General features: G+C 39.9%; 2 protein-coding genes across 3 annotated transcripts in view; both read left to right on the top strand.

The window, feature by feature from the left end:
• LOC121386565 (EGF-like domain-containing protein 1) overlaps positions 1-26,526 on the top strand; it is a 344,832-nt gene that overhangs the window by 32,525 nt on the left and 285,781 nt on the right. The gene's annotated exons all lie outside the window — the stretch shown is intronic.
• Positions 1-26,526, top strand: LOC121386274. Of its 2 annotated transcripts, XM_041517119.1 has the most exons (6): positions 1-231; positions 2,842-2,987; positions 3,443-3,606; positions 19,401-19,634; positions 22,830-23,063; positions 26,369-26,526. In XM_041517119.1, the coding sequence occupies exons 1-6, from the start codon at positions 16-18 to the stop codon at positions 26,509-26,511; spliced, it is 1,137 nt and encodes a 378-aa protein (XP_041373053.1). In that variant the 5' UTR covers positions 1-15; the 3' UTR covers positions 26,512-26,526. The 2 variants fall into 2 exon arrangements, with proteins under 2 accessions (XP_041373053.1, XP_041373054.1); XM_041517120.1 differs by lacking the exon at positions 22,830-23,063.

Raw genomic sequence — 26,526 nt, 5'->3', positions numbered from 1 at the left:
GTTTAAAGTAGAACTATGACATGCTGGATTAATGAGGTTATCTCTCTTTCAGATACTGTGGAGTGTAAAGCGTCGTCCATGAAGATCACGTTGTACCCAGCTGGAACCTTTAACGGCGTAATCTACGTTGATGGTAAAAAGGATAAGGAAGGTTGTACGTTCCCAGACTCAAATGGAACTCTAGAACTGGACTTACTGGACACAGCCTGTGGTGAAGTCACCTCCAACCCGGTTAGTACTGTCTATAAACAATCACAGCTTGTAGTAGAGTCACCCCCGACACGGTCAGTACTGTTTGTAAATAGTCTATAACAATCATAGCCTGTGATGGAATCACCACCGACATGTTCAACACTGTCTGTAAACAGATTGTCTGTGTTGGAGTTAGTCAGCACTGTCTATAAACATATATCCGGTGACGGAGTCAGCTTCGACACGCTGAAGTAGAGTCAACTCCGGCACGGTTAGCACTGTCTATAGACAAATATCTTGAGGGAGAGTCAACTACGACAGTCAGATCTACATTGTATGGTACAGCTTCAAGTCGATGTTTAATAGACAGTCAGATCTACATTGTATGGTACAGCATCAAGTGGATGTTTAATAGACAGTCAGATCTACATTGTATGGTGCAGCTTCAAGTCGATGTTTAATAGACAGTCAGATCTACATTGTATGGTACAGCTTCAAGTCGATGTTTAATAGACAGTCAGATCTACATTGTATGGTGCAGCTTCAAGTCGATGTTTAATAGACAGTAAGATCTACATTGTATGGTACAGCATCAAGTCGATGTTTAATAGACAGTCAGATCTACATTGTATGGTAAGCTTCAAGTCGATGTTTAATAGACAGCTCGTTGTTCAAACTACACAGGAGGTCTGGACGTAGCTCAGTGATAAAGTGCTCGCATGATGCGCGGTCGGATTAGAATATATCCCTGTCGGTGGACCCATTGGGCTATACCTCGTTCCAGGAAGTGCACCACGACTGGTATATCAATGGTTGTGGTATGTTCTGTCTGTGGAATGGTGCTTATAAAATATCCCTTGCTATTAATGGTGATTGTTTTAGCGGGTTTCCTCTCTAAGACTATATGTCAAAATTACCAAATCTTTGACATCCAATAGCCGGTGATTAATATATCAATGTGCTTTTCTGGTATCGTTAAACAAAACTAACTTTACTTTAAATTGTATTTAGTATATAGCTTTTTTAATGCTGTAATTGTTTGCCCATAGCAATACAAACACGTTTCCGGTGCCTATTTTAGTTGTTTTCACTATCATACGAACGATAGATGAAGAATTAAAACATTTCAAGCTAGGTGAGTCTTGTTCCAATTCAGTACGGCAAACAACGAATGACCAAGGTGTATGTTTCTGCTGGGGGGTTATTATGCATTCATTCAACCAGTCATCTAACCTACTTAAATATTGAAACTATACTGAACCGAAGTTTATTATTGAGCAAATAATTTCGTCTCCACCTCCTTCCCAAACCCACTTTTGTCTATAATGAAATAAGGTGCGTGAATATTGAGTCTTGCTGTAGCCAATATACTTAGCACTTCTCAATTTTATTCAATTAAAAATACAAAATCAATAAAAAAATAAAAATAAAAATAACACATTTTAATTTTGTAAATTTTAAAGTATGGATGCATTATCATCTACTAGTCACAGAATTGAATATTAAATACAGTTCTCAAGGCTGATTGGCCTTTTTTTAACCCCTCGCTCTACAGGTTTCATATCTGTCCTGTCTGTCTATCCGTGAGTCTGTCACATATATAGATTTCCTGGCATCCCCTCCCCAAATGCCTCTAGATATTGAGCTAACATTTTGTGTATAGCTTTATCATGTACTGTTACAGATCAAGTTTGACTTTCATGGCTATTGACACATTTTTCACAAAGGTATGGATCTTGAACTTAGGACAGATAAAAATTAGTTTTACGGACTTTTGCTTTTGTAGAAAAAAATAAATAAATAAATGCTTTATTTAACGACGCACTCAACACATTTTATTTATGGTTATATGGCGTCAGACATATGGTTAAGGACAACACAGGTTTTGAGAGGAAACCCGCTGTCGCCACTTCATGGGCTACTCTTTCCGATTAGCAGCAAGGGATCTTTTATTTGCGCTTCCCACAGGCAGGATATCACAAACCATGGCCTTTGTTGAACAAGTTATGGATCACTGGTTGATGCAAGTGGTTTACACCTACCCATTAAGCCTTGCAGAGCACTCACTCGGGGTTTGGAGTCGGTAACTGGATTAAAAATCCCATGCCTCGACTGGGATCCGAACCCAGTACCTACCAGCCTGTAGACCGATGGCCTAACCACGACGCCACCGAGGCCGGTTTTGCTTTTGTAATGCCTGAAGATACTGAGATGAAATTTAGTTTATAGATTTATCGTATACTGTTACAGATCAAGTTTGACGTTGATTTATCGTATACTGTTACAGATCAAGCTTGACGTTGATTTATCCTTTTTTCACAGAGTTACGAAAATGTGTTGGGCTCGGTAGAGGACATGTATTGGTTTGGTAGTACTCTCAGAATTATTCTTTAATAATGACGTGACATTTTGTTGTCGTCTGATTTGACCAGTTCACATTCCCTTAAAAGCATCTGGGACAGTTTCTTTTTTCTCTATTTTGTAAGTTTTTAATTTTTAATTTTGTTTATTATGATTATTATTATTATTATTATTACTATTATTATTTTTTAAATTTATTTTTATTTATTTATTTTTGTTTGGAGGGGGGGGGGGGGGGGGTTGGTGGTTACCAAAAGTGTATAAATGAGGTATTTTGATCAATAACAGGAAAGTGGTGATCGGTCCCGAGTGATAAAGATGCAGTACAGCTCTAACTACATCACCGACCGAGACACCAAGCTGACGGTCACGTGTTCAAGTGGAGCAGGAACAGTTGACGTCACGGCGGCCTTCACAAGCCAAGGCTCTGATGGGTGAGTGACGTAATACCCATAGTTGTACGGGCGTCCATGTTTTAAATAGAGGGTGGGATTGATTTTTGCCCCAAAGTAAACAAAAATGACTGAAATGGATAAACATATTTGATTTATATTAGAAGTACTTCCAAACGTGTGTATAGGGTTACACAGTGGTGTCGTTAAACAACACAAACTACTGGCGTAGGAAGTGTGTGTGTGTGTGTGGTGTGTGTGTGTTTGTGTGTGCGTGTACGTGTGCGTGTGCGTGCGCGTGCGTGTGTGGTGTGTGTCTGTGTGTGTGTGCATGTGCGTGTGTGTGTTTTGTATTCCACTTGTGTAGGCCCCTATTTCCTGCTAGAAATACAAAATAATAATAATAATAATAATAATAATAATAAATCAATAAATAATAATTATTTTTAAATGCCAACAAGCACATACATGTATGTTTGTACATTGATGTATTACAGGAACACCAAGGAACAGGCTATCCACAGCACGGCTGACATCGTGTCTGACGCTGTAGACTTTGTGATCAAGCTGAAGGATGGTTCTGTTGTATCCAGCTCCACTGTGGTGTCTCTAAATGATCAGCTCACCTTCCAGTTTAACGTAGACAGTGAAAAAGTGCCAGGTTTGTTAAAGTGCCCGAGGCAAGTTTTTAAAATACGGGGTATTTCTCATTATTACAGTCTTTCAGTGATCACTGAAATTAGACATTAATTATATTTTATTGTTTAGAATATCCATTACCGTACATGGGCGAGCTAAATATTAAATCGATTGTTAGGCTAAAACCTTGCGCACCAGTGGTGGAGATGTAGTCCTGGCGAAGAAAAGGTGGTGGAAGGAATTATTCAAAATGTAAATTACCCTCTACAAGTTTGATGATGATGATGATGATAATGATGATGATGATGATGATGAACATGTTTGATGATGATAATAGCACTCTTAATGAAAATGGTACGTGTATATTGTATGACACTTCTGGGAATTCACTATATGTGAAAAAACCATCTCATCACCAGATTGATATTTTATGTACTGCCTGTGTCGTGCTGCAATAGCCAATGTAGTGAGCCATATTGCACGGTTTGCATGGTTGCAGTGTTATGACCTCCGTTTAGAAGTTATAATTCATTACAGAACATTATTTTCACACTATGGACACTTTCCTTTGTCCCAATTAATTCATCTTAACTGTTTGCGTCTAGTGGGTCACACTGTACCCTAATAACACGTTGTACGTTAAACATATGCGATTTTTAAATTTAATTGTTTTTTGCATGACTTCAATATCGTCAATATCTGAGACGGCCATATGTCCATGGATCAAGGCGTTAAACACCCGATTTGGATGTTTACCTTTAATCTTTTTAAAGACAATTTTGATCCAAGTTTCAAATTTGAGGTGCAACAAGAAATACGAATTGCAATTCAGCCGTGTTTCAAGCGAGTTTCCATCGCGAATCAGGTTTAATACGGCGACGTTTGCGACAGCGTGTAATTAGATATAATTCAGTTGCATGCAACAGAAATTGCATCGCAGGCTAGCGCACACGATGCAACGACGTACGATTCTTGTTGCATGCAAAAAAAATTGCACCTTGTGCGGTCTGCGGTGGCCTTTAGTCTGAATTGTTCAGATGGATGGGCTTTTCAAGATGAGTATTTGCACACAGCACTACACCTTCCACATCACTGACTGTCACTGTAGTGATTTTCTTGACACGATGTGTATTTGCACACAACACTACACCTTCCACATCACTGACTGTCACTCTAGGGGTTTTCTTGACACGATGTGTATTTGCACACAACACTACACCTTCCACATCCACTGACTGTCACTCTAGTGGTTTTCTTGACACGATGTGTATTTGCACACAGCACTACACCTTCCACATCCACTGACTGTCACTCTAGTGGTTTTCTTGACACGATGTGTATTTGCACACAGCACTACACCTTCCACATCCACTGACTGTCACTCTAGTGGTTTTCTTGACACGATGTGTATTTGCACACAGCACTACACCTTCCACATCACTGACTGTCACTCTAGTGGTTTTCTTGACACGATGTGTATTTCCACACAGCAATACACCTTCCACAGCAGTGACTGTCACTGTAGTGATTTTCTTGACACGATGTGTATTTCCACACAACACTACACCTTCCACAGCAGTGACTGTCACTCTAGGGGTTTTCTTGACACGATGTGTATTTGCACACAGCACTACACCTTCCACAGCAGTGACTGTCACTGTAGGGGTTTTCTTGACACGATGTGTATTTCCACACAGCACTACACCTTCCACAGCAGTGACTGTCACTGGGGTTTTCTTGACACGATGTTTATTTGACACGACTGTGTCTATTTCCACACATGTGTATTTGCACACTACACCTTCCACAGCAGTGACTGTCACTCTAGGGGTTTTCTTGACACGATGTGTATTTGCACACAGCACTACACCTTCCACAGCAGTGACTGTCACTCTAGGGGTTTTCTTGACACGATGTGTATTTGCACACAGCACTACACCTTCCACAGCAGTGACTGTCACTCTAGGGGTTTTCTTGACACGATGTGTATTTCCACACAGCACTACATCTTCCACATCACTGACTGTCGCTCTAGGGGTTTTCTTGACACGATGTGTATTTGCACACAGCACTACACCTTCCACAGCAGTGACTGTCACTCTAGGGGTTTTCTTGACACGATGTGTATTTCCACACAGCACTACACCTTCCACATCAGTGACTGTCACTCTAGGGTTTTTCTTGACACGATGTGTATTTGCACACAGCACTACATCTTCCACAGCAGTGACTGTCACTCTAGGGGTTTTCTTGACACGATGTGTATTTGCACACAACACTACATCTTCCACATCAGTGACTGTCACTCTAGGGGTTTTCTTGACACGATGTGTATTTCCACACAACACTACACCTTCCACAGCAGTGACTGTCACTCTAGGGGTTTTCTTGACACGATGTGTATTTGCACACAGCACTACACCTTCCACATCACTGACTGTCACTCTAGGGGTTTTCTTGACACGATGTGTATTTCGACACAGCACTACATCTTCCACATCACTGACTGTCGCTCTAGGGGCTTTCTTGACACGATGTGTATTTGCACACAGCACTACACCTTCCACAGCAGTGACTGTCACTCTAGGGGTTTTCTTGACACGATGTGTATTTGCACACAACACTGACACTCTAGGGGTCTTGACACGATGTGTATTTCCACACAGCACTACATCTTCCACATCACTGACTGTCACTCTAGGGGTTTTCTTGACACGATGTGTATTTCCACACAGCACTACACCTTCCACATCACTGACTGTCACTCTAGGGGTTTTCTTGACACGATGTGTATTTCCACACAGCACTACATCTTCCACAGCAGTGACTGTCACTTTAGTGGTTTTCTTGACACGATGCAATCTAACATTTCCTGGCCTACCTGTTGTACATCTTCGCGACACTAATGAGACAGCACACGTGGACAAATAGATCTGATTTAAATTTTGTTAACAATTTATGTCAATTTTGTTTTCTACATTTTAAAATTTGGGATTATCCAAATTATGTAAATATTCCTCAAAACAGTCACTTCGTTTCTTTGTTTGGCAATTATTATTTTAATTCCATTAACTCTTTCACTAATTACTATTCCAAATTCAGCCCATTTCCAGCTCGACCCGTCCTCTTTGTGTGTATTTGTGTTTGTATTTGTGTGTATGTTTGTGTGTTTGTGTCTGGGTGTTTTTTTTGTGTACATCTGTGTGTGTTTGTGTCTGTTTTTATGTATATCTGTGTATTTGCGTCCTTGTTTGTATATACGTATCCACGATACGATATATATATCATGATACATAGCTCACGATACGATATGTATATACATATACATATACATATATATATATATATATATATATATATATATATATATATATATATATATATATATATATATATATATATATATATATATATATATATATATCATGATACATAGCCCACGATACGATATATATATATATATATATCATGATACATAGCCCACGATACGATATATATATATATCATGATACACATAGCCCACGATACGATATATATCATGATACATAGCCACAATACGATATATATATCATGATACATAGCCCACGATACGATATATATATATCATGATACATAGCCCACGATACGATATATATATGTCATGATACATCGGCCACGATACGATATATATCACGATACATAGCCCAGGATACGATATATATATATATATCATGATACATAGCCACGATACATATCCCACGATATGTTATATATCAAGATATCTGATTCACGGTGTTTTCACAGTAAAACAAGAAGCTCAAGCTTGTGTGATATGATTTAAAAATAAGAAATCAACCAGATAAGTGAAACTGATTATACAGTTTTAATGTAGTAACACCACATGTTAAACATATCGACATAAGCAGGCTGATTAAACACTAATACAATTACAATTGAGTGAAACATGAGCGTGTGACTTTGAAATGGTGAAATACCGTTTAAAAATAAGAATAAAACTCGACTCTATAACTGTTACTTCTCAGACGCATGTGCTTTTTTAAAAATATGATAAATGCATTTTGTGATATTAAAATCACCAGGATGACCAAAAAGACCAGGATGACCAAAAACACTTCGAATGTACGGAAATAGATAATCTAATAATCTAAACAATAAAAGCTAAGTAAAGCGACACCACATCATAAACACGTCGACATAAACAGGCTGATTAAACACAGTTTTAATGTAGTAACACCACATCATAGACACGTCGACATAAACAGGCTGGTTAAACACAGTTTTAGTGTAGTAAAACCACACCATAGACACGTCGACATAAACAGGCTGATTAAACACAGTTTTAATGTAGTGACACCACATCATAAACACGTCGACATAAGCAGGCTGACTAAACACAGTTTTAATGTAGTGACACCACATCATAGACACGTCGACATAAGCAGGCTGACTAAACACAGTTTTAATGTAGTAACACCACATCATAAACACGTCGACATAAGCGGGCTGATTAAACACAGTTTTAATGTAGTAACACCACATCATAAACACGTCGACATAAGCTGTCTGATTAAACACAGTTTTAATGTAGTGACACCACATCACAGACACATCGACATAAGCGGGCTGATTAAACACAGTTTTAATGTAGTGACACCACATCACAAACACGTCGATATAGCGGGCTGATTAAACACAGTTTTAATGTAGTAACACCACATCATAAACACGTCGACATAAGCGGGCCGATTAATTACAGTTTTAAAGTAGTAACACCACATCATAGACACATCGACATAAGCAGGCTGATTAAACACAGTTTTAATGTAGTAACACCACATCATAAACACGTCGACATAAGCGGGCTGATTAAACACAGACATCATAGTCGACATAAGGGGCTGATTAAACACAGTTTTAATGTAGTAACACCACATCATAAACACGTCGACATAAGCGGGCCGATTAAACACAGTTTTAATGTAGTAACACCACATCATAAACACGTCGACATAAGCGGGCCGATTAAACACAGTTTTAATGTAGTAACACCACATCATAAACACGTCGACATAAGCGGGCCGATTAAACACAGTTTTAATGTAGTAACACCACATCATAAACACGTCGACATAAGCGGGCTGATTAAACACAGTTTTAATGTAGTGACACCACATCATAGACACGTCGACATAAGCGGGCTGATTAAACACAGTTTTAATGTAGTGACACCACATCATAGACACGTCGACATAAGCGGGCTGATTAAACACAGTTTTAATGTAGTGACACCACATCATAGACACGTCGACATAAGCACAGGCTGATTAAACACAGTTTTAATGTAGTAGTACACCACATCATAAACACGTCGACATAAGCGGGCTGATTAAACACAGTTTTAATGTAGTAACACCACATCATAGACACGTCGACATAAGCAGGCTGATTAAACACAGTTTTAATGTAGTAACACCACATCATAAACACGTCGACATAAGCGGGCTGATTAAACACAGTTTTAATGTAGTGACACCACATCATAGACACGTCGACATAAGCGGGCTGATTAAACACAGTTTTAATGTAGCGACACCACATCATAGACACGTCGACATAAGCGGGCTGATTAAACACAGTTTTAATGTAGCGACACCACATCATAGACACGTCGACATAAGCGGGCTGACTAAACACAGTTTTAATGTAGTGACACCACATCATAGACACGTCGACATAAGCGGGCTGACTAAACACAGTTTTAATGTAGTGACACCACATCATAGACACGTCGACATAAGCAGGCTGATTAAACACAGTTTTAATGTAGCTGATTACACCACATCATAGACACGTCGACATAAGCAGGCTGATTAAACACAGTTTTAATGTAGTAACACCACATCATAAACACGTCGACATAAGCGGGCTGATTAAACACAGTTTTAATGTAGTAACACCACATCATAGACACGTCGACATAAGCGGGCTGATTAAACACAGTTTTAATGTAGTGACACCACATCATAGACACGTCGACATAAGCGGGCTGATTAAACACAGTTTTAATGTAGTAACACCACATCATAAACACGTCGACATAAGCGGGCTGATTAAACACAGTTTTAATGTAGTAACACCACATCATAGACACATCGACATAAGCAGGCTGATTAAACACAGTTTTAATGTAGTAACACCACATCATAAACACGTCGACATAAGCGGGCTGATTAAACACAGTTTTAATGTAGTAACACCACATCATAAACACGTCGACATAAGCGGGCTGATTAAACACAGTTTTAATGTAGTAACACCACATCATAAACACGTCGACATAAGCGGGCCGATTAAACACAGATTAAACACAGTTTTAAACACAGTAGTAACACCACATCATAAACACGTCGACATAAGCGGGCTGATTAAACACAGTTTTAATGTAGTAACACCACATCATAAACACGTCGACATAAGCGGGCTGATTAAACACAGTTTTAATGTAGTAACACCACATCATAAACACGTCGACATAAGCGGGCCGATTAAACACAGTTTTAATGTAGTAACACCACATCATAAACACGTCGACATAAGCGGGCCGATTAAACACAGTTTTAATGTAGTAACACCACATCATAAACACGTCGACATAAGCGGGCCGATTAAACACAGTTTTAATGTAGTAACACCACATCATACATAAGCGGGCTGACACGTCGACATAAGCGGGCCGATTAAACACAGTTTTAATGTAGTAACACCACATCATAAACACGTCGACCAAAGCAGGCTGATTAAACACAGTTTTAATGTAGTAACACCACATCATAGACACGTCGACATAAGCGGGCTGATTAAACACCACATCATAGACACGTCGACATAAGCGGGCTGATTAAACACATCATAGTTTTAAAACACAGTGTAGTGACACCACATCATAGACACGTCGACATAAGCGGGCTGATTAAACACAGTTTTAATGTAGTGACACCACATCATAGACACGTCGACATAAGCAGGCTGATTAAACACAGTTTTAATGTAGTAACACCACATCATAAACACGTCGACATAAGCGGGCTGATTAAACACAGTTTTAATGTAGTACACCACATCACATCACATAAGCGGGCTGACACGTTTTAATGAGTAACACCACATCATAGCGACATAAGCGGGCTGATTAAACACAGTTTTAATGTAGTAACACCACATCATAAACACGTCGACATAAGCGGGCTGATTAAACACAGTTTTAATGTAGTAACACCACATCATAGACACGTCGACATAAGCGGGCTGATTAAACACAGTTTTAATGTAGTGACACCACATCATAGACACGTCGACATAAGCGGGCTGATTAAACACAGTTTTAATGTAGTGACACCACATCATAGACACGTCGACATAAGCGGGCTGATTAAACACAGTTTTAATGTAGTGACACCACATCATAGACACGTCGACATAAGCGGGCTGACATAAGCGGGCTAAACACAGTTTTAATGTAGTAACACCACATCATAGACACGTCGACATAAGCGGGCTGATTAAACACAGTTTTAATGTAGTAACACCACATCATAAACACGTCGACATAAGCGGGCTGATTAAACACAGTTTTAATGTAGTAACACCACATCATAAACACGTCGACAAGCAGGCTGATTAAACACAGTTTTAATGTAGTAACACCACATCATAAACACGTCGACATAAGCGGGCTGATTAAACACAGTTTTAATGTAGTAACACCACACCACATCATAGACACGTCGACATAAGCGGGCTGATTAAACACAGTTTTAATGTAGTGACACCACATCATAGACACGTCGACATAAGCGGGCTGATTAAACACAGTTTTAATGTAGTGACACCACATCATAGACACGTCGACATAAGCGGGCTGATTAAACACAGTTTTAATGTAGTGACACCACATCATAGACACGTCGACATAAGCGGGCTGATTAAACACAGTTTTAATGTAGTGACACCACATCATAGACACGTCGACATAAGCGGGCTGATTAAACACAGTTTTAATGTAGTAACACCACATCATAGACACGTCGACATAAGCGGGCTGATTAAACACAGTTTTAATGTAGTAACACCACATCATAGACACGTCGACATAAGCGGGCTGATTAAACACAGTTTTAATGTAGTAACACCACATCATAGACACGTCACATAAGCGGGCATTAAACACAGTTTTAATGTAGTGACACCACATCATCGACACGTGCAGGCTGATTAAACACAGTTTTAATGTAGCGACACCACATCATAGGGCTGATTAAACACAGTTTTAATGTAGTAACACCACATCATAGACACGTCGACATAAGCGGGCTGATTAAACACAGTTTTAATGTAGTGACACCACATCATAGACACGTCGACATAAGCGGGCTGATTAAACACAGTTTTAATGTAGTAACACCACATCATAGACACGTCGACATAAGCGGGCTGATTAAACACAGTTTTAATGTAGTGACACCACATCATAGACACGTCGACATAAGCGGGCTGATTAAACACAGTTTTAATGTAGTAACACCACATCATAAACACGTCGACATAAGCGGGCTGATTAAACACAGTTTTAATGTAGTAACACCACATCATAAACACGTCGACATAAGCGGGCTGATTAAACACAGTTTTAATGTAGTAACACCACATCATAGACACGTCGACATAAGCGGGCTGATTAAACACAGTTTTAATGTAGTAACACCACATCATAAACACGTCGACATAAGCGGGCTTAAAACACAGTTTTAATGTAGTAACACCACATCATAAACACGTCGACATAAGCGTCGACACCACATCAAGTCGACATAAGCGGGCTGATTAAACACAGTTTTAATGTAGTGACACCACATCATAAACACGTCGACATAAGCGGGCTGATTAAACACAGTTTTAATGTAGTGACACCACATCATAGACACGTCGACATAAGCGGGCTGATTAAACACAGTTTTAATGTAGTGACACCACATCATAGACACGTCGACATAAGCGGGCTGATTAAACACAGTTTTAATGTAGTAACACCACATCATAGACACGTCGACATAAGCGGGCTGATTAAACACAGTTTTAATGTAGTAACACCACATCATAAACACGTCGACATAAGCGTTAAACACAGTTTTAATGTAGTAACACCACATCATAGCACGTCGACATAAGCTGATTAAACACAGTTTTAATGTAGTAACACCACATCATAGACACGTCGACATAAGCGGGCTGATTAAACACAGTTTTAATGTAGTGACACCACATCATAGACACGTCGACATAAGCGGGCTGACTAAACACAGTTTTAATGTAGTGACACCACATCATAGACACGTCGACATAAGCGGGCTGATTAAACACAGTTTTAATGTAGTGACACCACATCATAGACACGTCGACATAAGCAGGCTGATTAAACACAGTTTTAATGTAGTGACACCACATCATAGACACGTCGACATAAGCGGGCTGATTAAACACAGTTTTAATGTAGCGACACCACATCATAGACACGTCGACATAAGCAGGCTGATTAAACACAGTTTTAATGTAGCGACACCACATCATAGACACGTCGACATAAGCAGGCTGATTAAACACAGTTTTAATGTAGCAACACCACATCATAAACACGTCGACATAAGCGGGCTGATTAAACACAGTTTTAATGTAGTAACACCACATCATAAACACGTCGACATAAGCTGTCTGATTAAACACAGTTTTAATGTAGTGACACCACATCATAGACACGTCGACATAAGCGGGCTGATTAAACACAGTTTTAATGTAGTAACACCACATCATAAACACGTCGACATAAGCGGGCTGATTAAACACAGTTTAATGTAGTAACACCACATCATAGACACGTCGACATAAGCGGGCTGATTAAACACAGTTTTAATGTAGTAACACCACATCATAGACACGTCGACATAAGCGGGCTGATTAAACACAGTTTTAATGTAGTAACACCACATCATAAACACGTCGACATAAGCGGGCTGATTAAACACAGTTTTAATGTAGTAACACCACATCATAAACACGTCGACATAAGCGGGCCGATTAAACACAGTTTTAATGTAGTAACACCACATCATAAACACGTCGACATAAGCGGGCCGATTAAACACAGTTTTAATGTAGTAACACCACATCATAAACACGTCGACCAAAGCAGGCCGATTAAACACAGTTTTAATGTAGTGACACCACATCATAGACACGTCGACATAAGCGGGCTGATTAAACACAGTTTTAATGTAGTGACACCACATCATAGACACGTCGACATAAGCGGGCTGATTAAACACAGTTTTAATGTAGTGACACCACATCATAGACACGTCGACATAAGCGGGCTGATTAAACACAGTTTTAATGTAGTGACACCACATCATAGACACGTCGACATAAACAGGCTGATTAAACACAGTTTTAATGTAGTAACACCACATCATAAACACGTCGACATAAGCGGGCGGATTAAACAGTTTTAATGTAGTAACACCACATCATAGACACGTCGACATAAGCAGGCTGATTAAACACAGTTTTAATGTAATAACACCACATCATAAACACGTCGACATAAGCGGGCTGATTAAACACAGTTTTAATGCAGTAACACCACATCATAGACACGTCGACATAAGCGGGCTGACTAAACACAGTTTTATTGTAGTGACACCACATCATAGACACGTCGACATAAGCGGGCTGACTAAACACAGTTTTAATGTAGTGACACCACATCATAGAGACGTCTACATAAGCAGGCTGACTAAACACAGTTTTAATGTAGTGACACCACATAATAGACACGTCGACATAAGCGGGCTGACTAAACACAGTTTTAATGTAGCGACACCACATCATAGACACGTCGACATAAGCAGGCTAATTAAACACAGTTTTAATGTAGCGACACCACATCATAGACACGTCGACATAAGCAGGCTGATTAAACACAGTTTTAATGTAGCAACACCACATCATAAACACGTCGACATAAGCGGGCTGATTAAACACAGTTTTAATGTAGTAACACCACATCATAGACACGTCGACATAAGCGGGCTGATTAAACACAGTTTTAATGTAGTGACACCACATCATAGACACGTCGACATAAGCGGGCTGATTAAACACAGTTTTAATGTAGTGACACCACATCATAGACACGTCGACATAAGCGGGCTGATTAAACACAGTTTTAATGTAGTAACACCACATCATAAACACGTCGACATAAGCGGGCCGATTAATTACAGTTTTAAAGTAGTAACACCACATCATAGACACATCGACATAAGCAGGCTGATTAAACACAGTTTTAATGTAGTAACACCACATCATAAACACGTCGACATAAGCGGGCTGATTAAACACAGTTTTAATGTAGTAACACCACATCATAAACACGTCGACATAAGCGGGCTGATTAAACACAGTTTTAATGTAGTAACACCACATCATAAACACGTCGACATAAGCGGGCTGATTAAACACAGTTTTAATGTAGTAACACCACATCATAAACACGTCGACATAAGCGGGCCGATTAAACACAGTTTTAATGTAGTAACACCACATCATAAACACGTCGACATAAGCGGGCCGATTAAACACAGTTTTAATGTAGTAACACCACATCATAAACACGTCGACATAAGCGGGCCGATTAAACACAGTTTTAATGTAGTAACACCACATCATAAACACGTCGACAAAAGCAGGCTGATTAAACACAGTTTTAATGTAGTAACACCACATCATAAACACGTCGACATAAGCGGGCTGATTAAACACAGTTTTAATGTAGTAACACCACATCATAAACACGTCGACATAAGCGGGCTGTCGACATAAGCGGGCTGATTAAACACAGTTTTACTGTAGTGACACCACATCATAAACACGTCGACATAAGCGGGCTGATTAAACACAGTTTTAATGTAGTGACACCACATCATAGACACGTCGACATAAGCGGGCTGATTAAACACAGTTTTAATGTAGTGACACCACATCATAGACACGTCGACATAAGCGGGCTGATTAAACACAGTTTTAATGTAGTAACACCACATCATAGACACGTCGACATAAGCGGGCTGATTAAACACAGTTTTAATGTAGTAACACCACATCATAGACACGTCGACATAAGCGGGCTGATTAAACACAGTTTTAATGTAGTAACACCACATCATAGACACGTCGACATAAGCGGGCTGATTAAACACAGTTTTAATGTAGTAACACCACATCATAGACACGTCGACATAAGCGGGCTGATTAAACACAGTTTTAATGTAGTGACACCACATCATAGACACGTCGACATAAGCAGGCTGATTAAACACAGTTTTAATGTAGTGACACCACATCATAGACACGTCGACATAAGCAGGCTGATTAAACACAGTTTTAATGTAGTGACACCACATCATAGACACGTCGACATAAGCGGGCTGACTAAACACAGTTTTAATGTAGTGACACCACATCATAGACACGTCGACATAAGCGGGCTGATTAAACACAGTTTTAATGTAGTGACACCACATCATAGACACGTCGACATAAGCGGGCTGATTAAACACAGTTTTAATGTAGTGACACCACATCATAGACACGTCGACATAAGCGGGCTGATTAAACACAGTTTTAATGTAGTAACACCACATCATAGACACGTCGACATAAGCGGGCTGATTAAACACAGTTTTAATGTAGTAACACCACATCATAGACACGTCGACATAAGCGGGCTGATTAAACACAGTTTTAATGTAGTAACACCACATCATAGACACGTCGACATAAGCGGGCTGATTAAACACAGTTTTAATGTAGTAACACCACATCATAGACACGTCGACATAAGCGGGCTGATTAAACACAGTTTTAATGTAGTCATACACCACATCATATAGACACGTCGACATAAGCGGGCTGATTAAACACAGTTTTAATGTAGTAACACCACATCATAGACACGTCGACATAAGCGGGCTGATTAAACACAGTTTTAATGTAGTGACACCACATCATAGACACGTCGACATAAGCGGGCTGATTAAACACAGTTTTAATGTAGTGACACCACATCATAGACACGTCGACATAAGCAGGCTGATTAAACACAGTTTTAATGTAGTGACACCACACCACATCATAGACACGTCGACATAAGCACGTCGACATAAGCTGATTAAACACAGTTTTAATGTAGTGACACCACATCATAGACACGTCGACATAAGCGGGCTGATTAAACACAGTTTTAATGTAGTGACACCACATCATAGACACGTCGACATAAGCAGGCTGATTAAACATTAAACACAGTTTTAATGTAGTGACACCACATCATAGACACGTCGACATAAGCAGGCTGATTAAACACAGTTTTAATGTAGTGACACCACATCATAGACACGTCGACATAAGCGGGCTGATGAAACACAGTTTTAATGTAGTTTCACCACATAGCAAGACATCTTTTATATACACTGTCCCACATGCATGATAGCTCATACCACAGCCTTTGACATACCAGTCGTGGTGTACTGGCTGTAACGAGAAATAGCTCAGTAAGCCACCACTGCTCTACGTCCCGCCAGATATTGACGATACCGAAATACACGAGGGTAATAATCTCTTTATCATATAAGTTCAAGCTTAAACTGTACACCCAACTTTAATTCCAGTCCGCCATTACTAGATATTCAAATGACGTAAGAATGTTTGAATGGAAATGACGTCAAATTCGAATGACGTCATCTTGGATGTCCTTACATCAAAATAAAGTAATGCGCAACGTTTTTTCTTTTCTGAACGCTGGACATCTTTCAGAGTGAAATTGCCATTGAAATGTTTTTACTTGATAACTATGGATGTATACGTCAATCATGGAGTGTCACCCAAATACGTTTGCTTAAATGTCAATAAACCCAGTACCGAGACCTCGACTAATTTACATCTAATTTGCAAAGTTATTAAATTCTTAAAGTATGTGATCTAAAAAATATCACATACTTTGATTGCACTGAAAATGTAAGATATTATGATATATACATATATTTGTGTGTCTATATGTATGTGTATGTGTTCGTGCGTGTGTGTATGTTTGTGATTGTTTTTGTGTATATCTGTGTGTTTGTATGTCAGGTTTTTGTGTATGCCCGTGTGTGTTTGTGTCTGTGTGTATTTGTGCATGTGTCTGTGTCTGTGCGCGCGTATATATGTGTCTTTTTGTATGTTTGTTTGGGGTTTTTTGTTTGTTTGTGTGTGTGTGTTGTGTGTGTGTGTGTGTGTGTATGTGTCTGTGTCTCTCTCTCTCTCTCTCTCTCTCTCTCTCTCTCTCTCTCTCTCTCTCTCTCTCTTGGGGCGGGACGTAGCCCGTTAGTAAAGCATTCGCTTGATGCGCAGTTGGTCTAGAATCGATCCCAGTCGGTGGGCCTATTGGGCTATTTCTCGCTCCAGCCAGTGCACCACGACTGGTATATCAAAGACCGTGGTATGTGCTATCCTGTCTGTGGGATGGTGCGTATAAAAGGACCCTTGCTGCTAATCAAAACGAGTAGCCCATGAAGTGGCGACAGCGGGTTTCCTCTCGGAATATATGTGTGGTCCTTAACCATATGTCTGACGCCATATAACCGTAAAGTAAATGTTTTGAGTGCGTCGTTAAATAAAAAACATTTCCTTCCTTAATTTCCCCCCTCCCTCCCTCCCTCCCCCGCCAGTGCGTTAGTATCTATGTATTTAACGGTCAACCTCGACATACATACATACAATATATAGATATTCATACATCAATACATGCATACATACATACATACCTATGTGTGTGTTTTAGTTTGTGTTTGTATTTGTGTATATCTGTGTCTGTTATTGTGTGTATATATATATATATATATATATATATATATATATATATATATATATATGTATGTATGTATGTGTGTGTGTGTGTGTGTGTGTGTGTGTGTGTGTGTGTGTGTGTGTGTGTGTGTGTGTGCGTGCGTGCGTGTGTGTGTGTGTGTGTGTGTGTCTTCGTTGTGTATATTTGTGTGTGTTTGTGTTTGTGTTTGTGCATAAGTATGTGTTTGTGTCTGGGATTTTGTTTGTATATATGTCTGTGGGTTTATGTTGGATGTTTTTGTGTATATTTGTGTGTGTGTGTGTGTTAGAGTTTCTTCCTGCTTTTCTCTCCTCTCTCTGTCTCTGTCTCTCTCTCTGTCTCTCTCTCTCTGTCTGTCTATCTATCTCTGTCTCTCTCTCTCTCTCTCTCTCTCTCTCTCTCTCTCTCTCTCTCTCTCTCTCTCTTCTGTCTCTGTGTGTCTGTGCGCGTTTGTGTGTGTGTCTTAGTTGTGTATATATCTGTGTGTGTTTGTGTTTATCTCTGTGTTTTTTTTTAATATCTGTGAGTGTGTGTATCTCTCTCTCTCTCTCTCTCTCTCTCTCTCTCTCTCTCTCTCTCTCTCTCTCTCTCTCTCTCTCTCTATATATATATATATATATATATATATATAGATGTATGTGTGTGTGTGTGTGTGTGTGTTTGTGTGTGTGTGTTGTGTGTGTGTTTGTGTTTATCTGTCCCTCCTCTCTCTCTCTCTCTCTCTCTCTCTCTCTCTCTCTCTCTCTCTCTCTCTCTCTCTCTCTCTCTCTCTCTCTCTCTCTCTCTCAGGTGTTTCAATATCCTTAGTTGTTTTGGCTTCTTCTTTTTTTTTTTAACAGGTGGAGTAAGTTGCGAATATACTCGAAACCCCGGCATATCTTCCGGGAGTATGCCTAGTAAAGTAAAATCAAACGCAACACTGGAAGAGTGTAAAAATGCTTGCAACGCCGAATCCCAGTGCAAATCTTTGGATTACGTCAAATCCAGTATGAATTGCTACATGTTCCACTTCCACGTTGTGTTGTTAGACCGCACCCAGTACGTCGACCACTATGTCAAAAATTGTGGTTCTGGTAAGTTTTCACGTAGATTGATAGACGTTGTGTTATCCAGTGAAACTTCTCAAAACCGGACTCTCATCCCCGTAGGGACTATAGGTTTCATCTCTCATCCCTCCGTCCTTTTGTCTGTCTGTCTGTCTGTCTGTCTGTCCGTCCGGATGTTTGTTTCACTATGCCTCAAGATATTGAGCTGATATTGTGTGTATAACTTTAACATGTACTGCTACAGATCAAGTTACCCATTGTTTACAGAGTTATAGCCCTTGGACATAGAAGATAATAACATTTGTTTTGTGGCCCTTTTTTATTGTTGTTGCAGTACCTCAAGATATTGAGATAAAAATTATGTATAGCTTTATCACGTACTTTATCAAGTCCGACTTTCATGACGAGTTACTTATTTTTGACAGAGTTATGACCTTTAAACTTTGGAGATTATTTGTTTATTTGGGTTGGGTTTTTTTTTGTAAAGCCTCGCCTCAAGATATTGAGATGGAATTTTGTATATAGCTTTATCATGTACTGTTATGACACCACATCATAGACACGTTGACATAAGCAGGCTCATTAAAAACAGTTTAAAGTAGAGGCACCACATCATAGACACATCGATATAAGCAGGCTGATTAAACAGTTTTAATGTAGTGACACCACATCATAGACACATCGATATAAGCGGGCTGATTAAACACAGTTTTAGTTAGTTAGTGTATCAGCTGGGGGTCCTTGTGTGGAAACATGTACCCTAAGTTACCCAGTGGAATTTTGAAGGTACCACGTCCCTTAACAGAAAAACGTGCTTACCATTTCCTTAACCGTCAATAAGTGAGAACATGGTGCCTCTATTTTTTTTTTTTGGGGGGGGGGGGGGGGGGGGGGGGGGCGACGGAAATGAAACTGAATATTAATTTGCAGTCTTTCACCCTAGAAACAATAACGACCACCTTTGTGACACTCTTTAATATGATATGCAAATTATGTTGATTTTGTCAAGAATGAGGTCACTAGAGGTCAAAAAGTCACGAAAATGTGGGACAACTGAAAATCTCTGGAACATGCCCCACAGAACATGCCATATATTACCCTCTCTGAGGGTCTAGTCTATCGCCATATGTGCATAATAATAATTGCAATAAAGTGTACTTTAATGCAAAAAACAACAACAAAAAACAACTGTTAATAGCACAAAATGGCAACCGCTTAAACGAGTAAACACAGTTTTAATGTAGTGACACCACATCATAGATACATAGACATAAGCAGGCTGATTAAACACAGATTTAATGTAGTGACACCACATCATAGATACATAGACATAAGCAGGCTGATTAAACACAGATTTAATGTAGTGACACCACATCATAGATACATAGACATAAGCAGGCTGATTAAATACAATTTTAATATAGTGACACTACATCATAGACACATCGACATACGCAGGCTGATTAAACACAGTTTTGATGTAGTGACACCACATCATAGACACATCGACACAAGCATGCACATATTCTCTATCCACTTCACTTTCTTTTCTGTGAAGGAAAATTTTGTAATCTTTAGCGACACCACTAAAACATCGGCTATTGGAACGATAATGATGAAGAAACCCGTTACATTGTTTCTATTAGTAGCAAGACATCTTTTATATACACCATCCCACATGCATGATAGCTCATACCACAGCCTTTGACATACCAGTCGTGGTGTACTGGCTGTAACGAGAAATAGCTCAGTAAGCCACCGACGGTTATCGATCCCAAACCGACCGCGCATCAGGCGAGAGCTTTACCACTGCTCTATGTCCCGCCAGATATTGACGATACCGAAATACACGAGGGTAATAATCTCTTTATCATATAAGCTAAAGCTTAAACTGTACACGCAACTTTAATTCCAGTCCGCCATTACTAGATATTCAAATGACGTAAGAATTTTTGAATGGAAATGACGTCAAACTCGAATGACGTCATCTTGGATGTCCTTACATCAAAATAAAGTAATGCGCAACGTTTTTTCTTTTCTGAACGCTGGACAGCTTTCAGAGTGAAATTGCCATTGAAATGTTTTTACTTGATAACTATGGATGTATACGTCAATCATGGAGTGTCACACAAATACGTTTGCTTAAATGTCAATAAACCCAGTACCGAGACCTCGACTAATTTACATCTAATTTGCAAAGTTATTAAATTCTTAAAGTATGTGATCTGAAAAATATCACATACTTTGATTGCACTGAAAATGTAAGATATTATGATATATACATATATTTGTGTGTGTATATGTATGTGTATGTGTGCGTGCGTGTGTGTATGTTTGTGATTGTTTTTGTGTATATCTGTGTGTTTGTATGTCAGGTTTTTGTGTATGCCCGTGTGTGTTTGTGTCTGTGTGTATTTGTGCATGTGTCTGTGTCTGTGCGTGCGTATATATGTGTCTTTTTGTATGTTTGTTTGGGTTTTTTTGTTTGTTTTTGTGTGTGTGTGTGTGTGTCTCTCTCTCTCTCTCTCTCTCTCTCTCTCTCTCTCTCTCTCTCTCTCTCTCTCTCTCTCTCTCTCTCTCTCTCTCTCTCTCTCTCTCTCTCTTGGGGCGGGACGTAGCCCGGTAGTAAAGCATTCGCTTGATGCGCAGTCGGTCTAGAATCGATCCCAGTCGGTGGGCCTATTGGGCTATTTCTCGCTCCAGCCAGTGCACCACGACTGTTATATCAAAGGCCGTGGTATGTGCTATCCTGTCTGTGGGATGGTGCATATAAAAGAACCCTTGCTGCTAATCAAAACGAGTAGCCCATGAAATGGCGACAGCGGGTTTCCTCTCGGAATATATGTGTGGTCCTTAACCATATGTCTGACGCCATATAACCGTAAAATAAATGTTATGAGTGCATCGTTAAATAAAAAGATTTCCTTCCTTCATTTCCTCCCTCCCTCCCCCCCCTCTCTCTCTCTCACTCTGTGTCCGTGTGTGTGTGTGTGTGTGTGTGTGTGTGTGTGTGCGCGTTTGTGTGTGTGTGTCTTAGTTGTGTGTATATATCTGTGTGTGTTTGTGTTTATCTCTGGGTTTTTTTTAATATCTGTGTGTGTGTATCTCTCTCTCTCTCTCTCTCTCTCTCTCTCTCTCTCTCTCTCTGTCTCTCTCTCTCTGTCTCTCTGTCTCTCTGTCTCTCAGGTGTTCAATATCCTTTGGCTTCTTTTTTTTTAACAGGGGGAGTAAGTTCCAGATATACTCGAAACCCCGGCATATCTTCCGGGAGTATGCCTAGTAAAGTAAAATCAAACGCAACACTGGAAGAGTGTAAAAATGCTTGCAACGCCGAATCCCAGTGCAAATCTTTGGATTACGTCAAATCCAGTATGTATTGCTACATGTTCCACTTCCACGTTGTGTTGTTAGACCGCACCCAGCACGTCGACCACTATGTCAAAAATTATGGTTCTGGTAAGTTTTCACGTAGATTGATAGACGTTGTGTTATCCAGTTAAACTTCTCAAAACCGGACTCTCATCCCCGGAGGGACTATAGGTTTCATCTCTCATCCCTCCGTCCTTTTGTCTGTCTGTCTGTCTGTCTGTCTGTCCGTCCGGATGTTTGTTTCACTATGCCTCAAGATATTGAGCTGATATTGTGTGTATAACTTTAACATGTACTACTACAGATCAAGTTACCCATTGTTTACAGAGTTATAGCCCTTGGACATAGAAGATAATAACATTTGTTTTGTGGCCCTTTTTTATTGTTGTTGCAGTACCTCAAGATATTGAGATGAAAATTATGTATAGCTTTATCACGTACTTTATCAAGTCCGAATTTCATAACGAGTTACTTATTTTTGACAGAGTTATGACCTTTAAACTTTGGAGATTATTTGTTTATTTGGGTGAGGTTTTTTTGTAAAGCCTCGCCTCAAGATATTGAGATGGAATTTTGTATATAGCTTTATCATGTACTGTTATGAATCAAAGTTAACGTTCATGGTCATTTACCCATTTGTCTTATTTGAGTTATGGTCCAAAAATTGTTGTGTTTATATCATACACATTTCTCAGAACGCTTGTTTAATCTTGTTTAATCTGGCTCTGTTGTGTTTATATCATACACATTTCTCAGAACGCTTGTTTAATCTGGCTCTGCTGTGTTTATATCATACACATTTCTCGTCTGAAGTTGACGAACAGTCAAACCCTTTCAATGAGTGGTCTTCCATTGATTGATTGATTGATTGATTCATTCATTCATTAATTCATTTGTAATCATTTTCGTGCTCACACCTCGGCTATCTGGCCTGTCTGTCCAGGACGGAGTTGTTTGTGTGAAAGCAGTGGATGTAGTGCTTAGTATGAGAAAAGTGGATGTAGTGGTTAGTGTGAGAGAAGTCGATGTAGTTGTTAGTGTGAGAGAAGTCGATGTAGTGGTTAGTGTGAGAGAAGTCAATGTAGTGGTTAGTGTGAGAGAAGTCGATGTAGTGGTTAGTGTGACAGAAGTCGATGTAGCTGTTCGTGTGAGAGAAGTCGATGTAGTGGTTAGTGTGAGAGAAGTCGATGTAGTGGTTAGTGTGAGAGAAGTCGATGTAGCTGTTAGTGTGAGAGAAGTCAATGTAGTGGTTAGTGTAAGAAAAGTCGATGTAGTGGTTAGTCTGAGAGAAGTCGATGTAGTGGTTAGTGTGACAGAAGTCGATGTAGTGGTTAGTGTGACAGAAGTCGATGTAGCTGTTCGTGTGAGAGAAGTCGATGTAGTGGTTAGTGTGAGAGAAGTCGATGTAGTGGTTAGTGTGAGAGAAGTCGATGTAGTGGTTAGTGTGAGAGAAGTCGATGTAGCTGTTAGTGTGAGAGAAGTCAATGTAGTGGTTAGTGTGAGAGAAGTCGATGCAGTGGTTAGTGTGAGAGCAGTCGATGTAGTGGTTACTGTGAGAGCAGTCGATGTAGTGGTCAGTTTGAGAGCAGTCGATGCAGTGGTTACTGTGAGAGCAGTCGATGCAGTGGTTAGTGTGAGAGAAGTCAATGTAGTGGTTAGTGTGAGAAAAGTCGATGTAGTGGTTAGTCTGAGAGAAGTCGATGTAGTGGTTAGTGTGACAGAAGTCGATGTAGTGGTTAGTGTGACAGAAGTCGATGTAGCTGTTCGTGTGAGAGAAGTCGATGTAGTGGTTAGTGTGACAGAAGTCGATGTAGTGGTTAGTGTGACAGAAGTCGATGTAGCTGTTCGTGTGAGAGAAGTCGATGTAGTGGTTAGTGTGAGAGAAGTCGATGTAGTGGTTAGTGTGAGAGAAGTCGATGTAGTGGTTAGTGTGAGAGAAGTCGATGTAGCTGTTAGTGTTAGACAAGTCGATGTAGTGGTTAGTGTGAGAGCAGTCGATGCAGTGGTTAGTGTGAGAGAAGTCGATGTAGTGGTTACTGTGAGAGCAGTCGATGTAGTGGTTACTGTGAGAGCAGTCGATGCAGTGGTTACTGTGAGAGCAGTCGATGCAGTGGTTACTGTGAGAGCAGTCGATGTAGTGGTTAGTGTGAGAGCAGTCGATGTAGTGGTTAGTGTGAGAGCAGTCGATGTAGTGGTTAGTGTGAGAGCAGTCGATGTAGTGGTTACTGTGAGAGCAGTCGATGTAGTGGTTAGTGTGAGAGCAGTCGATGTAGTGGTTAGTGTGAGAGAAGTCGATGTAGTGGTTAGTGTGAGAGAAGTCGATGTAGTGGTTAGTGTGAGAGCAGTCGATGTAGTGGTTAGTGTGAGAGCAGTCGATGTAGTGGTTAGTGTGAGAGCAGTCGATGTAGTGGTTAGTGTGAGAGAAGTCGATGTAGTGGTTAGTGTGAGAGCAGTCGATGTAGTGGTTAGTGTGAGGGAAGTCGATGTAGTGGTTAGTGTGAGAGCAGTCGATGCAGTGGTTAGTGTGAGAGCAGTCGATGCAGTGGTTAGTGTGAGAGAAGTCGATGCAGTGGTTAGTGTGAGAGAAGTCGATGTAGTGGTTACTGTGAGAGCAGTCGATGTAGTGGTTAGTGTGAGAGCAGTCGATGCAGTGGTTAGTGTGAGAGAAGTCGATGCAGTGGTTAGTGTGAGAGAAGTCGATGTAGTGGTTAGTGTGAGAGCAGTCGATGTAGTGGTTACTGTGAGAGCAGTCGATGTAGTGGTTAGTGTGAGAGAAGTTGATGTGGTGGTTAGTGTGATATAAGTCAATGTGGTGGTTAGTGTGAGAGAAGTGGATGTGGTGGTTAGTGTTAGACAAGTCGATGTGGTGGTTAGTGTGAGAGAAGTCGATGTAGTGGTTAGTGTGAGAGAAGTCGATGTAGTGGTCAGTGTGAGAGAAGTCGATGTAGTGGTTAGTGTGAGAGAAGTCGATGTAGTGGTCAGTGTGAGAGAAGTCGATGTAGTGGTTAGTGTGAGAGAAGTAGATGTAGTGGTCAGTTTGAGAGAAGTCGATGTAGTGGTTAATGTGGCAGATGTTTAAGCATTACAGATGTAGTTATACACGTGTAAGTCATAAACAGGCTTTGTAATTCGGCCCTATATGTTTTGGGTGACAGGAATTGAAGCGTAAATACTATTCTTGTATCAGGGCGGTTACTATAATGTCATTGAGGAAAACATTCCATCTTTCAGCTGTACGTGTACGTCTAGAAATGTGAGATATTGAGGTTGATCATTGTACGTTTTATAGAAGGGTGTAATACATTACAGAATGCATGTACATCAATGTTTGGTGTTACAGTCATGTAAACATCATTTTAAATTAATAATTATTCATATTTAAACTATTACAGTAACAGTTACGCAGTGTGAGGCGTCTAATGGTCAGTCGGAAGATAACAAAGAGACTATGAAGCTTATTGAAAACAGGTTGGTGATAGCAGCTCACAGCAATATTAACATAACATGTCAACTATGCAGTTCACAGCAATATTAACATGACATGTCAAAT

Source organism: Gigantopelta aegis, chromosome 12 (genome assembly GCF_016097555.1).
Source record: "Gigantopelta aegis isolate Gae_Host chromosome 12, Gae_host_genome, whole genome shotgun sequence".
Classification (NCBI taxonomy): domain Eukaryota; kingdom Metazoa; phylum Mollusca; class Gastropoda; order Neomphalida; family Peltospiridae; genus Gigantopelta; species Gigantopelta aegis.
This window is presented reverse-complemented; position numbering and strand designations above follow the sequence as displayed.